At 43.4% G+C, this 17,550-nt stretch overlaps 1 protein-coding gene across 1 annotated transcript in view; it reads right to left on the minus strand.

Moving 5' to 3' along the window:
* LOC126118847 (uncharacterized) overlaps positions 1 to 1,072 on the minus strand; it is a 107,127-nt gene extending 106,055 nt beyond the window's left edge. Inside the window, exon 1 of the mRNA XM_049915054.1 lies at positions 688 to 1,072. Within this exon, the coding sequence (XP_049771011.1) occupies positions 688 to 931 (244 nt within the window). The 5' untranslated portion in view covers positions 932 to 1,072. The remainder of the gene's footprint in view (positions 1 to 687) is intronic.
* Between the last annotated feature and the right edge of the window lie 16,478 nt (positions 1,073 to 17,550).

Here is a 17,550-nt window from a genome sequence, read left to right on the forward strand (position 1 = left end):
CGTTGCACTTAGCCACTCATAGAAGCAATGTGCGCTTCGTACATACATCATGGTGTTACTGTAGGACTTATGTAGATGGGTTGATAATGGACTTAAGTCCGAAACTGGTCGCTATTTAAATGAAAACAAACTTCGGTGCAACTTTGACAGTTTTGTACTTTTACTGAATTTTGTCTTTCACTTAGCCTGTGGTTCGATTCCCGGCGGGGTCAGGAATTTTCTCTGCCTCGTGATGACTGTGTGTTGTGTGATGTCCTTAGGTTAGTTAGGTTTAAGTAGTTCTAAGTTCTAGGGGACTGATGACCATAGATGTTAAGTCCCATAGTGCTCAGAGCCATTTTAAACTTAGCCGGTAAATGGGACACGTAAGCTACGACTGTTTTGCAAGAGGTACAGTCAGGATCTTTGACAGTTCCGCACAAGCAACACTGTGATCTATATTGGCTCTTATTTATCCGTGACTGTAGCTGTATGTAAATGGCTGGAGACAGCCACATAATATTATTAATGTAAATGTTTTTGTTAGCCAAATGTGTACAGCAATGAGCATTTCGGACTTCCGCCCACCATTTGGTGTCTTATTAGCGTAAGTCTAACACAGAGCAAATCTATAGGCAATGCGTGTGCAAACACACACACACACAGGCCATGCGATCGACAGGCGCGTCGCTGCGTGCGGCCACTCACCCTCTAGTCGTCCCGTCTTGCCACGCACTACGGCACTGTACACAGTGCTCATGTAGTTGTCCCCGGGTCCGCTGCCCGGACCGACATCGACTTTGTCCACGACGAGTCCGTCGTCCCGGAGGTGGCTCCGCAGCACACCCTGGAGGAAGGGTTCGTCGATAGCAGGAAGCGGCTGGTCCACCTCCTCCTCTTGCCCTTCCCCGGGCACTTGTTGCTGCGGCAGCTGCTGTTCCGCATCGGCCATGCTACGGACTGGGAAGGCTGTGCCACCCACGTTGGCTCGCTCGCTTGCACGCCGACTGCAGAGTCGGCACCTACCTGCCCCCTGTCACCGGTGTCAGCCTTTTATAAACACGAGTTCACCGCCAGCAGTGCAGCCTGCGACTCGGACGTTAGCCGCTAGGAGCGATGCGAGGGACGGCGCTGCCGCTGTGACAGGGAAGGGGAAGTGCGAGGACGCCGCCACGGTTATCTCATCCGCCGTCCTCGTCACAGATGATCGTCCCGATACTGCTGATATAGGGCCCGTGCGAGGAGGCCGCCTGCGCCCTCGCGCGGTCAATGACCGCTGGCGGGACTACTGTAGCGGGTGTGCTTGAAGATAAAAGTGCCACTCCACTTGTTATCGTAGATCATTATCGTGCCATTAGAGCATTTGAGTTACGAGCAACGTTACCTGCTGTAAAATCGTCGAGAGTTAACAGAAACCGTAAAAGAATAGCAAAATTTTATTAACAATTATACGAGGCGTGTTTTTTTAAGTAAGTACCGTTTTGAAATTAAAAAAAGATGTGCTAAGATATCTCAATAATTTTATTTTTACATGAAAGCCTGTACCTTAATCTACTTTTCTACATAATTTCCGTCAATATTGAGGCACTTGTCATAACGTTGTACCAGTTTTTGAATACCCTCCTCATAGCAGTCTGCCGCCTGACTTGTTAACAACTGCATCACCACTGTTTTGACTTCGTCGTCGTCTTGAAGACGATGACCGCCCAGGTGTTTCTTCAAGTGCAGGAACAGATGGTAGTCACTGGGCGCAAGATCGGGGCTGTACGGAGGATGATCTGGAGTTTCCCATCGAAAAGATGTGATGAGATCTTTGGTCTGATTCGCCGCATGCGGACGGGCATTGTCTTGCAGCAAAACGATGCCCTTGCTCAACTTCCATGGACTGTCGCTTTGATTCTGGTGCGGCGTAGGCCACCTATGTTTCATCGCCCGTAACAATTTGGCTTAAGAAATCATCACCGTCGTTGTGGTACCGCTCAAGGAAAGTCAATCACTGTCTAAACCTTTGGTTTTGTGTACATCCGTCAACATTTTCGGTACCCAACGTGCGCGCAATTTTTGGTAATTCAAGTGCTCGGTCACAATGCCATACAAAACACTACGAGAAACATTAGGAAAGTCATCCCGCAAGGAGGAAATCGTAAAGCGTCTGTTTTCTCTCACATTATTGTCCACTTCCTGTACCAAACTTTCATTAACGACCGAAGGACGCCCACTCCGTTGTTCATCACGCACATTTGTGTGGCCATCTTTTAATGCTCTCATCCACTTTCTTACCATTCCATCACTCATAATGTTTTCTCCGTAAGCTGCACAGATCTCACGATGAATATCGATCGCTTTTGGGCCTTTAGCATTAAGAAATCTTATAACACCTCGTACTTCAGAGTCGGCGGGACTCACGATTACCGAGGCATCTTAAACACTCAGTACACAACGTAAACAAGGAAGAATCAGGTTGTAATGGCGTCAATGACTCGATTAAGGTACAGGCTTTTATGTAAAAATAACATTATTGGGATATCTTAGCACGTCTTTTTTAAGTTCAAAACGGTACTTACTTAAAAAAAAAAACCACGCCTCGTATCTTCCCCCTGAGTTTTATAGAATAGTGAGTTGCCTATTGTATGAGTATTATCTTACTAAACCTGGAAGTGAACGAGGAATCTATCGAATGACACAATTAGCTACCTTGCACTTGAGGCTCGAGCTTGAAGCTTTCTTCACACTTGTGAAGCCGATTCTTGTGTCTTGCCATGTAGGTTCCTCAGATAAGCGACAGAAAAAAATGCCTTTTTGTCAGTTGCTGTAACAGACAAGAAAACAAATTTTGTGTTATTTTTACTACTATTGCAAACTGCACCAGACCTGAAGATGATCTACATGGCAGATCGAAACCGGTAGTGAAATTGTGTTCAGGCTGTGTTTCCATTTATTAGAAAAGAATGCAAGTAGCAAGCAGCTTCTCCCTCTCACCCGTCCACCTACCTACCCACCAACACACATATACATGTGCGCGCGCTCATACATTACTTCGCAACAAAGTACCCAGGTAATAAGCTAGAAATGGGGAGCAGGACGACACACGTTAGTTTCACGGTGAATTACGGAAGTGTTCAACTAATTCATGACAAATTGCTCTGGGAACACTTGTTGCTAGTCAACGCCAATTACAGGTTCTAGTTTGTTTCATTCTCACGTTGAATTGTTTGCCGGTGGAGTAGGTGTGTGCGGATTGTGAAAAAAAAAAAAAATAAAAATAAAAAATAGAAGCCTCTGCCTGTAGCAAAGTCTTTTCGTGATGGACATTTGAATGCTGGGTACAACATACGAACATCATAATGAAATCGGCGATCGAGGACCCTGTAGATCATGCGCCGACCTCACTATGCTCCTCCACAGATGGCAATCTTATGCACTTTGGATCCAGTTGTCATGGACTCTTTCTGTAGCTCATCCTCCCATGGCTTCCTGGGTCTTCCGTTTAGGACGAGTACCATCAGGTTTTCTCATATTACAGCTTTTTCCAGAGAGGTGGCTGGACTAGCAATGTGGCCTGCCAAGCTTATTCTCTGCGCTTTCAGTTTTTTAACGATGTTCGGTTGCCTCATCAGCTCATATAATTCTCGTTTTTTTCTACATCTCCACGAGCTCCCATGCTGAACAGACCCAAAGATCCTTCTCGCAATTTTTCTTTAGACCAACAAGTTTTCTTAATCCTTCTTTGTTGTGGTTAGCGTTTCAGCCCCATACAACAATACTGGCACTATCACGGTCAGATTCTTGCATGGCATTATCTGTTTTAGACTGAAATAAGTTTTAGACCTATTCACAATACGTTGGTTTGTTTCCTGTTTTAATTATTTCACCTGTTGAACCATGTACCAAGGTATTTAAAATTTCCATATTCCTATCTGTAATGGGATGTCATTTTGGGCTTCTCTTGATACATCCATTACCTCAGTCTTTTCCGCATTGACCCATAACCCGATCTTACATGCATTTTGCGCAAGGTCATCTAGAGTTTCTGCCAGCTCTTCCTCTGCTATGTCGTCTGCATAACCCAATAATTCTGTCCTAACATTTAGCGTCATCCCTTCGTTTTCTCTTTTCATTTATCGGATTACTTTCTCTAGCACCAGATTAAATATCAGTCGTGAAATAACATCACCTTGTCTCACACCCGTTCTGATATGGAATTCCTTGGACATCTACCCTTAGTATTTGACATTGACTTTTGTCTCCGCTGTGCGCACCTTGACCATATTTATTAACTTCATTGGTATACCGAGCTCTCTCGGGATGTTGTACTTACTTAATCTGTGGATACTGTCATAGGCCTTTCATAAGTCCACGAACGCCACCAGAAACCTATGATTGAATTCCCAGCACGTTTCCCAGATTTGCCTCATGGTGAAAATTTGATCGATGGTCGATCGTCCTTCCTGGAAGCCTACCTCGTACACTCCTACGATATTTTTTGCAAATGGTCTAAGTTTTTCAAGTATTATTAAAGGCAGAACTTTATAAGGTACACTTAGCAGAGAAATGTCTCTGTAGTTGTTACAATTCGTATTACTGTTCTTTTTATGCAGTGGGATAATGACGGCTGATTTCCACTCTTCTGGGATTTCCTCTTTTCCCCATATTTCTTTTATGAGATTGTATAGCTCTTTCTGAAGTGTTTCTCCTCCTTGCCTTCAACATCTCTGCCGTCATCCTATCTTCTCCTGGTGCCTTATTATTCTTTAGTCTTCTCATTGCTCTTTCTATATCTTGTTGAGTCACTTGAATTTTTGCGGCTTCTCCTTCATCCTCTGTATTACTCCAATGTGGAAAGACACTCTATGGATCTTCAGCATTTAATAACTCTTCAAAATATTCAGAATTTTTTCTTGTCTGTTAGCACATTTCCATCCTCATCATTAATAACTAAAGCTACGTTTCTGTGACCATTCCTCACATGTTTCAACTCTGCAACGTTTACCTGCTGTCTCATATTGTATTTTCCTTTTTGATTTCATCATTCATATTGTTCATGACCTTTCTTTTTTCTGTTTTCATGATCGCATATGTTTCTCCTGTCACGGTCTTGAGTGCTTCCTGTTGTTCCGCACGTTGTGTGTCCAGCATGTGCACCGCCCTTGCTCTCTTCCTGGCCTTCACAGCTTGTTCACAAGTTTCACTGAACCATTTCTTCTTAATTGTTACCTTTTTCTATCCTAGAATTTCTTAAGCCGCTTCAGTTACAGAGGTTCTTATTTCTTCCCATCGCTTGCTACCACTTATTTCACCTGCGTGGTTTGATGCCAATACTTCAAACTTTTACGCACTTTAATGTTATACTGATGTCATATCTCTGGATCCTTAAGCTTCTCAATATCAAACTGTCTTTTGGCCATGTTTTCTTTTTCATTTTGTAGCACAGCTGTAACCGTAATTTGGCTACGACTAGGAAGTGGCCTGTGTCTGCAGCTGCTCCTCTGTACGACCTCACATCCACCACACACGTCTTGTGCCTCTCATCTATCAGCAGATGATCTGTCTCACGGACGGTGCTACCATCTATGGAAATCCAGGTGCCTTTGTGGGTCTTTTTGTGGGGCAAAGATTTTGAGCTCACCACAAGATTCTGACTTAACGCAAAACTGATTTACAGCAGGCCATTTTCATTTGTTTTCGCATTAAACTCTCTTTTCCAACTGTTGGTCTATACATCTCTTCTTGTCCCACTTAGGCATTGAAGTCTCCCAGAATAATCTTAAGATTTCTGTTGCTAATGCTCTACACGGTTCTTTTCAGTTCTTCATAGATTTCACTCTTCTCCTCTTCATCACTTACGTTTGTTGGTGCTTATGCATTCACAAGAGTGAGGTCGCCATACCTATGTCTAATAGTGAGACACAATATCCTGTTGCTGACTGTACTGAATGCCTTCACTAGCCCTATCACATGCTCACTCACCACAAATCCCGTTCCATGTTCATGCTTACCATTTTCTTCAGAACCTCCATAAAAGATTACTGATTTCTTCTCAAGTAATATCCCTTCCCCTAGCCATCTTGTTTCTTGTAATGCAGTAACGTCCATTTCTTTACTGTTCTAGTTCAGAGACTACTGTCTTAACAGCTCCAGGTCTATACAGACTTTTAATAATCCATGTGCCAAGTCTTAAACCAGTGTACCTAGCCATTTTCGACTTATGGGGCTCCACCCTATTCCGCGGCACATTTGAGAGTTTTTTGTGGGGGTAAAATGTCCCCTGGCCATGTTACAGGCGTTGCGCAGGGTTAGCCCAGTAGTGGGGCTGCCGCTGTTCTGCCCTGAGTGGGCAGGATTTCTTTTCAGGATTCACTACGCCTCTAGAACCTTCCCTGCTCTCTTCACTGGAGATAGAAAAGAAAAGACACCCTTGGGCCTCTAAACCTGATACAGTTGGGGTCCAAAATGTAAGAGTTGGCCAAGGGAGGCGGATAGGAAAGAAAACAGAAGAAGCCTGATACAAGTAAATGGAAGTAATGTCAGACTTAGCTAAGAACCCATGTGATTGCCACCCACATACTCCCAAGGCCGGGGCCCCCTTGGGGGAACTACTCTTTGTCTGGAATGTCATCAGGTGACCTGTCTGGCATGGGTGACCCTACCAGGAGCGTAGCTCCCGCCATCATAGCGTAGTGCAGGGTTTCCCAACGTGTGGTCCGCGGACCTCTTAGGGCTCTTTTTAGGGGGTACGCAGCCACCCTTCACCAAATCGTGTAAAATAATGAGTAAAATTATTGAATAAAAATGTGAAAATCGAGTTCATCACTTTCTTTTCGTGTGAAAAACATGTGTACATTTACTTCAGGTCGTATTCCCAAGCAGCCATTGCGGTTCCTAAATGATAACGCATACACAGTTTAGTGTCGCAGAGTGCGGCTTCTCTGATTGTTTCGCAACAATAGGGGGGTTGTCGACTCACGGTGGTAGATGCGCTGAAAACTTTTACGCATGGCGAAGCGAGCTTTGTCGACCAATCACAGCACTCTCTGGTACGTATGCGGACCCAGGCATCATTAAATGTTAAACTTGCTTTGTCAGTGCACTACCTATTTCATAAGTCGATTTTTGACCTTCGTTTTCATTCATCTCTAAACCAAAGACTATTGATACTTCATGGAGGAGGGGGGGGCGGGGGAGGGGGATCACTGGGAACATGAAACTTGTATTTAGAAGCTTTCAGTTCCCATGGGTTTCGCTCTGAAATTGAAAGTTACTGTGCTCTTGACTGTCTGGGGGTCCGCCATCGATTTTCGACTGAAGAAGGGGCCCACCTGCTGAAAAGGTTGGAAAGCCCTGGCATAGTGGATTACTAAGACACGCAAACCTCCCCACCAACATTAAGGTGGTGTAGCTTTATCACGGATGTGGATTCTAATGCAGAAGGCACATTACTAATATGTAAACATACGAACACCGTAGCTTTTTCCCAGAACGGATCTTTCTTGCTGTCGAGGAGAATAGTTCGAAACTTTATAATGTCTATCTACCGAATCGGAACTGCAACCAAAACATTTGATTTTGAGGGTTCTCTGTTCATGATGTATCTCAAAAACTCAAAGTCTTCCATGTATCTCTCTCGTATTCTTCAAAATACCACAGAACCTGTATTTGGCGCTGTAATCTCGAGAAACGATATAGCGGAAAATGAGTTGTTAGACACAATTTATAGGTCGTTTTTGAAATGAATCTTTCGCCGTATACCTCTGTAGGCTGTTGTTGCAGATTGTAGCTCTATGATGAATCTGTATTGTAATCCGGAAGGCATATTACTAACATGTAAAGGAGATCCAATACAGTTTCTTGATTTTTTTAATTCACTGACGAATTATGTCATAATAACTTGCTTTGACGTCAACAGAATAACTAAAAGAACGATTCCCAAATGAAGTCTTTACTCGAAAGAGCGAACCATATATATTAGCAAACCTGCCGAAAATATTCAGATTTTGTGTAATCACAAGTATCATCCACATGGAACGTTTGAAGTTTTGGCCTTAGGCGGTATACTGATTTTACACATAATGAATATAAGGCCGTGGTCGTTACAGAGTTAAAATGTCGACTCCACCACATAGCGAAAAGAATTGGTTTGTGTAGGACTAAAAAATGGATTGCCATTCTTCATCAAATCAGCGATCATCAACTGGCGGTGCTGTAGTGCTACTCGAACTATTGTCGAAGCCGAGGTATACGGCCTGGTAAATTCATGACTTGATAGCTTCTACATTAGGATGAATATCACTGAATGCATTTAAATTTGATATTGCGACGTAAGCTGATTTGTTAGTATATCTAATTACGGGACGAATTTTTCATGTTACGGTGGAGTATAACAGATTCTACACCGTTTCTTTGTATTTACTTGGACAGACACGGCTTCTTCCGCGCTAAGAATGTACTTTCATGAAGCAATGCTCTTGATATCTTAAGCTTCTTTCAGAATGTTTGACCTTGTCGCGCTCCTTTTGGCCTCGCAGAAAAGGGCCTTGCGCTATAAAGATCATGAGTTGCGCTAGCGTTCTGCATGTCTGTGTACTTGTCCATACTTATCGCGTCTGTCAAGGTTCAGAAAGGAGATTTTTCGGTTGTATAAGCTTGCAACATTAACACATTTTTATTAGGTCGCTTTCTTGTTTGTTTATCTATTCGGTACAAATTTTACAATTGATTTTAAACTAGCTTCTCGATGAACCAGCTCAGAACTGAATGAAAATCCAAAATTAACTCGCTTTCATGTCTGGTGTGTGGTGGAGGGTACTCTGTGTACCATTGCTATTTTTCCCTTTTCCGGCTCCAGTCGCGAATATTTCTCGGTAAGACCGATTGCTCGTAAGCTTTCACGTGAGCTCTATGCAGTCTAATTTAACGCTTCAGGGTCTTTCCGTGAGATATAGTGCGAGAGAGCAATATATTGTTTGACTCATGTGAAATAAAGATGAAATGTAGCACACATCTATGTTGTAATATTTGAAACCTGTTAAAAAATTGCACACATAAGAATAAAAAGCAGAAAATAGTTACTTACATAAATTTAAAACTAAAAACGTGGGGCGCATGCAGTAGCTAACAGTAAGGAGTGTAGAGAGTCGCTGTCGTTGAGAGAAATCACACAATAATTCATATAATTTCCATTGCAATAAAAATTGTTAGTGACTTAGGTGAACCACTCATGCATCAATTATCTGTTGCTACACCCCACTTTTTTCGTTTCAGATTTTACAAGTATTGTCAAAGCTATTAAAAATTGACAAACACAAATTTTCTGGACTGCAATCAGGAATCCGTATGGTCCGAGGAGAGATCACTTTATACCTTTAATCCGTTTTAAAACAGTGTTTTTTTTAAAAAAATATTATACTCATATACTGTTCTGATGTAAACAAATATGGCTTTACTAAAAATTACTATTTTTCGGTACATTACACTAATTTATTCACAAGCGGTGTTTTCATGCTCCAAGAGACAGAGAAAAACACATTCCTAGACGTCTTGCAATGTGTTGTTGAAGGAGTTCCTGGAATACCTGTTTATCCTTCTCTCGGCGTTTCATAGTTAATGCAAATGCGGGGAACAGGCTAACAGTACACACTGTGTTACAGCTGCTTCCATCATACATTAGAGATTGTTAGCCAATATTTGTACCTGAGTTCGTATACTGACTATGCTTTCCACTTCGAAGCGTTGATTTATAGGCCTTTGATTTACCGTGCTTGTCTATGTTGCTATATTGTAAATAGATTATAAGGAAAAGAAAAAAAAGTCAGGAATCTGATATCAAAGCGATCAATCTTCGTCACTTATCTGACTGGGTATGTTATAATGCGTATTGTAAGTTACTGACAGAATGCCGCCGGCCGTTGTGACCGAGCGGTTCTAGGCGCTTCAGTTCGGAACCGCATTGCTGCTACGGTCGCAGGTTCGAATCCTGCCTCGGGCATGGATATGTGTGATGTCTTTAGGTTAGTTAGGTTTAAGTAGTTCTAAGTCTAGGAGACTGATGACCTCAGATGTTAAGTCCCATAGTGCTTAGAGCCATTTGAACCATTTTTGAACAGAATGCCACCGCGTGATATTCCTAGACAAAGTAAGTCCAGAGTTTTCTGTAAACTGCCTCGATTCTCTCTCTCTCTCTCTCTCTCTCTCTCTCACACACACTCTCTTCCTCTCCCTCCCTCCCACATTCTCTCTTTCTCTCTCTACGTCTACTATTCTTTCTAGCATAAGCACACATTCAATCACCACTGCTCCTCCCCCCCCCCAATCCAGACTCCCACCACCCACCCACTCACTCACACAAACACACAAACACAAACACACACACACACACACACACACACACACACACACACACACACACAGAGAGAGAGAGAGAGAGAGAGAGAGAGAGAGAGAGAGAGAAGGAACAAATTAATTACCCTCTCACAGATAAGTGAACAATCTTTTCACTCAACTGAATCTTCTAGTTTACAGCAGTACAATTCAGTACTTCAGTCTGTGTCTCTTTACCCTAAATGATATCAATAAAAGATTATGGCAGTTGTCCATAGAGTTATAGAATGTACAAATTCGAATGCATTCTTGCTGCATTCTCTGATTTTATGGAGAAATCTATTGTTTCGGAATGCACTTACTAGTTTAGTGTTACCTTATAATTAAAAATGATTATTTTGTAAGCCAACATTATTTTTACCACTCTATATAGTTAAACTTTTGAGGGATACGTCTAATACGAATGCCGTTTCTATAACATTGATGATTTTCGAGTGTCGGACAGTCTACGTCATGGTAGCAACGAAATCGTTATCTTAAGTTGGAGTTTTGTAATATTGGCGAGACTATGATTCGCAGCGATCGTTTTCATAATTCGAAAGACTCAAAGGCGAGTTTCGTTAGAAGTGGCTAGAGGTTGTCGATTCGCACCCAGTTTACTTCTTTTGAAGGACGCTTTCTATGAAGCAATCTCTCGAAGATTTTTTAAATCGTTTGGTCACAATATTTGCCTGCTAGATATAGCGGCTGTGTGCTTTAATGTACTACTTTCTATTTGAACACCTTTTAATTTTCATGATTAGTGTTTGGTTTCACATAGCTGCGGCCTCCAAAACTCATTAACACAGCGTTGTCAAAGTATTACTGTTTGTTGACAGTTCCTTGAGAATTGCTGTACCATCATTGGCCACTCAACATTGACCACTCTCCTCCCCCTCCAGGCTTCACTAGCGTGTAAGTACGAAGATCACGTGGCAGTTCTAGTCTTGCAGTGTGGGAGCGCTTTCTCTCTTTGATGCCTCTGCTGTAATTGCTACAGATTCTGAGTACATTTTAAGCACTTAACGCGCTGGCCACTCTTAAGGTACTCTTTCTGGAGCCCGTTCTACCCGAACGACTTTCTGGTCAAAATGGACACTCACAGTGCGTGCACCTGCTGTGCCTACTTGCAAGTCAGTAACCAACCACGGCCCGAGTGTGTCTATGTCGTCAACGATCTATAGGTTGTGCTGAGTGTGAAGTACTACTGGGTGATTATAATTAAAGCTAACTTTCGAAACGCTGTAGAAATAACACCACTGGTCAGAATGACGTCAAATTGCAACGGAATATTATCGGAGAAGGCGAAAAAGTATGGCAGAATTAAAAAAATGCGAAAATTGATCAATAAATGGCGCTGTATGTGTCAGAATACGTAAATGAAAACACTGCGCACGTAAATGAAAACAAATGCGCACGACTCATTGAAGTTGGTATTAACTCACCGGGTAAACGGCTTTCCTCCTTTTGTGTCTGCGAAGTTCGCCATGACTGTCTCAATGCAGGATCGCGCTCTGCTTATAAAGCTGTATTATAAGAATGATGACTGTGCACACGTCGCTCTGTAGAAGTTCCGGACACTGAATGGTTGGAAAAAAGTCGTTGGTCCGATGACTGCCTTGGGTCTGGCGAAAATGATTCGGAAATTCGAAAATATTGGTTGTTTTGGTGTGCAACCTGGTAGAGGGAGGAAACATATTGATTCCACGTCAGTGGAAGTAGTGGCCACAGCAGTGCAGGAGAAGACGAGTTCAAACGTGTAGCGCACGGAGGACAGCCCGAACTTTAGACATAGCCGTGAGCACGGTGAGTAACATCCTGCGAAACATCCTACTTTTCTATCCATTCAAAATTACCCATGTGCACGAGCCGCTTCCTGTTGACCTACCAGCAACAGAGACCTTTTTCTTTAGAATTTCTTGGTCGCATGGAAGTGGAAAATGATTGGCCGTGGAAGATTTTGTGGACAGACGAAGGGCACTTCCATCTGACAGGATATGCCAATACACAGAATTGTCGAATATGGGCAACGGAAAATCCTCACGCAAATCAACAAGTACCACTTCATCCTGAAAAGATCGCTGTGTGGTGCAGGTTTTTCGGCATTATTTATCATAGGGCCATATTTTTTCGAAGAGACAAGTGTTTCTGGTCCTGTTACCTGCACCGTCACTCGTGAGCGCAGTGCGTGTCTTTAGCGCAACCACGTCATTCCAGCTCTTCAACAGCATGGATGTGTGGATGGGATCATTTTTAAGCAAGATGACGCACCCCCGCACACTGAAAATCCTGTTAAGCAACTGCTGAAGCGCCATTTCGGAAATGCTAGAATTAGCAGATGCCATTTCTCTACAGCCTGGCCGTCCCGTTCACCGGACCTTAATCCGTGTGTGCTGGTTGTGGGGCTATATGAAAGATGTCGTGGTCACTGTTCCCATTGTAAACTTAGCTGCATTAAAGCCACGCATTGCGCGACACATTCTGAAGGTAACCCCGGAAACACTTCGGTCAATTGTGAAACATGCTGTTTCTCGATGTCAACTTGTTGCGGAAAACGGTGGACAGCATTCTGAACATGTTTTGCGCCAGTCACACGGAAATTAATAATGCGATTTGATTTTGATTGGTGCTTTTTATGCGGTTTTTGGCCTCAGGACAGTAAAAAACCGACGTGGTTGATGCTTTTTATGCCTCAGGACAATTAAAAACCGATTTTTCGCATCTGATCTTTCCGTGGTTGATGGGCTTACGTAATTAACAATATCACACCTGTACATCCATGCACACTGAGTAGTTCAGTTTGTTTAACGTCAGACGTACACCTTGTACACAGTTGTATGATACATTTGTCATTTGTAGTCGCCCACAATTATATTATGATGCTTACAGCGCCATCTGTTTGTAAATTTTGTAACTATTTATTGTTCTTCTGCCGTACGTTTTCCCTCTTCTCCGATAATTTTCCGTTGCAATTTGACGTCATTCTGACCAGTGGTGCTGTTTGCACAGCGGTTTGAAAGCTTAACTTTAATTATAATCGCCCTGTACATTTCCGTGTATGCTGTACACTCCTCATGCTTAGAAACAAAGGCCTTTAGCGGCATCTACTAAAGTCAAAAGTTAACCAATTCTGCTTGAGCTCACTCCTGTTATAGAAATGGCTTTTGTACCTTCGTGTTCCATTAATTACTATGTTGTGTTGTTTCCTTTGTTTTGGTAACATATTGAAAAGTTACACAAGGTCCTGTTATTTTTTCCCACTGGTGTTTTTTACAAGATAGGCGAAATATCTTAAACCACTCGCCAGGTTAGCCGAGAGCGCTAATGCGCTGCTTCCTGGACTTGGGTAGGCGTGCCGGCCCCGGATCGAATCCGCTTGGCGGATTACCGACGTCGGCCGGTGTGTCAGCCAGCCTGGATGTGGTTTTTAGGCGGTTTTCCACATCCCGCTAGGTGAATACTGGGCTGGTCCCCACGTTCCGTCTCAGTTACACGACTCGCAGCCTTCTGAACACGTTCGCACTATTCCATAGGTTACACTAGACGCAGACAGCTGGGGTACACTAATTCCGTCCCGGGGGGTACGGGATGGCGGCAGGAGGAGCATCCGACCTCCTCTTAAAGCTAACCTTGCCAAATCCGTTCCTAACAGTGCCGGCGCTGCGAATCTGCGGGACAAGGCACCAACAAAAGAAAGAAAAAAAAAGAAAGATGGAATATCTGAAACCAAAAACGTCTGTACGTATTACAGAGATATCAGTCCATAAATAGATAAAGTGTTTTAATGAAAATTATTTCAACTGTGAAAAAGTGAGAATTATTTGAGAGAAAAATAATTTTCGATATTATTTGGCACTTAGCAAGACATAAAAAAATGGTTCAAATGGCTCTGAGCACTATGGGACTTAACTTCTGAGGTCATCAGTCCCCTAGAACTTAGAACTACTTAAACCTAACTATCCTAAGGACATCACACACATCCATACCCGAGGCAGGATTCGAACCTGCGACCGTAGGAGTCGCGCGGTTCCAGACTGTAGCTCCTAGAACCGCTCCGTCACCCCGGCCGGCCAGCAAGACATAAAGATGTAAAGGATAAAGCAGAAAGACACTGTTTACTGCGTTCAGGATATTGTTTGATGTGTTTGCATTTTGCAATTATATAGTTTCTTGAGGAAATAAACGTACACCGGTATGTTCTTAAATGTCTGAATGACACAGTTCCTAGACTTTCACTGCTCTGGAGTGTAAGGAATTTACCACATGCCATTTTACAAGAGGTTACACTATGAATTCCGCCGGCCGGAGTGGCCGTGCGGTTCTAGGCGCTACAGTCTGGAGCCGAGCGACCGCTACGGTCGCAGGTTGGAATCCTGCCTCGGTCATGTATGTGTGTGATGTCCTTAGGTTAGTTAGGTTTAATTAGTTCTAAGCTCTAGGCGACTGATGACCTCAGAAGTTAAGTCGCATAGTGCTCAGAGCCATTCGAACCATTTTTTATGTATTCCACTGTGCACATTGATAAACTCAACTGTGATTGCTTGTTTGAATAATTTGTTACTGCGTTTTTATATTTTTTGTACACAGGATAGTGTCACATAATTTCAGTTTCACCGTTAAGATGCCATACTGCACAGGGGAAAGCTCTCACAACACACGAGATTTTGGCGCAGGCGTCTAAAGGAAAATGATCATTCGAAACAGGCGAGACTCAGTACGGTAATAAAACGTCAGGGTCACGGAAGTAGACACACTTGTCTCGAGTAGTCAGCTGAGACCTGAAAGTCTGTCGTGTTAAAGGGGCTTTGCGCATCGCACGTGCACGTTCTGCGCGCGAGGCGCTGGACCGCGCAGCGGGCCCTGGCGCCACGCTGCTCGCACTGGGCGGCCTTGCTGACGACATCAGGCGTTGTCCCAGTGTCTAAGGGTCGGTCACTGCCCCCGCAACGGCGCTTCATGCCGTGAAATTCGCAGTCGCAAGAACGGCCGCGTGGCCAAGCCAGGTCCGTGTTTAACCTGTTACCGGACGCCAAGTGTCCGCTCTCAGTATCTGAAATATTGAAGACATCACAAATACGTCAATTTTCCCCACCACTTCACAGTTTCGACACCTTCTCCTCAAGTGTGTACTAAATTTTACCTCCGGATGTCTTTTATTGTGATCTTTAGTCCGAGTTCGTACTGATGCAGTTCTCCATGTTAGTCCGTCCTCTTCTTTTCCGCATAAATAGTGCAACCTGCCTATTCCCCTTCTGCCCCCCCCCCCACTCCACCACTTCCGCCATTACCAAATCGACAATTCCTTAATGTCTTAGGATATGTCCCACCAACCAGTTCCTTCTTTTAGCCATTTTATGCCACATATTTATTAAGTCAGTGTATTACTTCTTCGTTAGTTGTCCGATCCAACCATCTAATCTTTAGAGTTCGCTGTAGCACTACATTTCATAAGTTTTTATTCTCTTCTTGCCTAAACTGTTTATCGTCAATTTTGCACTTCTGTAAAAGACTAAACTCGAGCCGGCCGCAGTGGCCGAGCGGTTCTAGGCGATTCAGTCTGGAACCCCACGACCGCTACGGTCGCAGGTTCGAATCCTGCCTCGGGCATGGATGTGTGTGATGTCCTTAGGTTAGTTAGGTTTAAGTAGTTCTCAGTTCTAGGGGACTGATGACCTCAGATGTTAAGTCCCATAGTGGTTGGTTGGTTGGTTTGGGGAAGGAGACCAGACAGCGAGGTCATCGGTCTCATCGGATGAGGGAAGGACGGGGAAGGAAGTCGGCCGTGCCATTTTGAAAGGAACCATCCCGGCATTTGCCTGGAGCGATTTAGGGAAATCACGGAAAACCCAAATCAGGATGGCCGGACGCGGGATTGAACCGTCGTCCTCCCGAATGCGAGTCCAGTGAGTCCCATAGTGCTCAGAGCCATTTTTGAACCATTTGAACTAAACTCCAGACTGGTGCCTTCGGCAAATACTACCTGACGGTAAAATTGATTTTGGACGAGAACAAACTTTTGTTTTTTAGAGATGATTTTCTTGTTATTGCCAAGATTCGTTTTATATACCCTCTACTTCTCCCATCAACAGTTATTTAGATACACAAATAAAAAACCTCATCTACCGCTCTTAGCATCTCATTTCCTTACTTAATCCATCATCACCTGATTTCGTTCGACTAATTCCATTACCCTTGTTTTGCCTTTTTTTAGTTATATGATATTCATCTTGGTTCAAATGGCTCTGAGCACTATGGGACTTAACTGCTGTGGTCATCAGTCCCCTAGAACTTAGAGCTACTTAAACCTAACTAACCTAAGGACATCACACACATCCATGCCCGAGGCAGGAGTCGAACCTGCGACCGTAGCGGTTGCGCGGTTCCAGACGGAAGCGCCTAGAACCGCTCGGCCATTCTGGCCGGCTGATTTTCATCTTATAACATCTTCTCGAGACAGTCTCTATTCCGTTCAACTGATCATTCAGGCCCTTTTCCAAACCTGACAGAAGCTCAGACCTCAAAGTTTTATTGCTTCTACAAGAGCTTTAACCGATGAAGCTGTACGTGTCGTTGAGGCAGGAAAGCTACACCACTGTGGCAAGGTTCATGTTTCATGTGAGTGGTCTGGATTATTTGGTTATGTAAAGTAGGTTTTCGGTAAGAACAGTTTCGGGGACGTAGGATTAAAACCCTTTATTGGTCAAAAGAAGTATCTGGATCGTATGTTAGTCACAAACAGAGACACGACTGCACATGAAAAATTGATACAAATTAAAAAACGCATTCCTAAAATAAGAGTATCTTTCTAGCTGTCGCAATTGTTTCTAAATTTGTATATGGGATTTACTCTTAGTATCGGATAGGCTTTAATGCCAACATGACAGTCCCATTAAAATACTATTTCCCCCTGTCTCCTAAAAATGAATTTCCGGGCCGACATCTACATCTCTACTCAGCAAACTAACTTATAGCGCTGGGAAAGGATACTTTGGAGCCACTGCCTCTTACTGTTCCATTTGCGAATAGTGTCGTCCTATTAAGATCTCGGGTTTCTTTGATTTTCCCGTCATACTCATTGCGTGATGTATATATGAGAAGAGGTACAATGTTGCTTGACTCTTCTTGAAACGTACATTGGGGAAATTATAAAAATAAACTTCTTCGCCCTGCGTAATGCTTCTTGGCGGACTCTGCTTCTCGACTCTGATTAGCTAATTC

Source organism: Schistocerca cancellata, chromosome 1 (assembly GCF_023864275.1).
Source record: "Schistocerca cancellata isolate TAMUIC-IGC-003103 chromosome 1, iqSchCanc2.1, whole genome shotgun sequence".
Taxonomy (NCBI): Eukaryota; Metazoa; Arthropoda; class Insecta; order Orthoptera; family Acrididae; genus Schistocerca; species Schistocerca cancellata.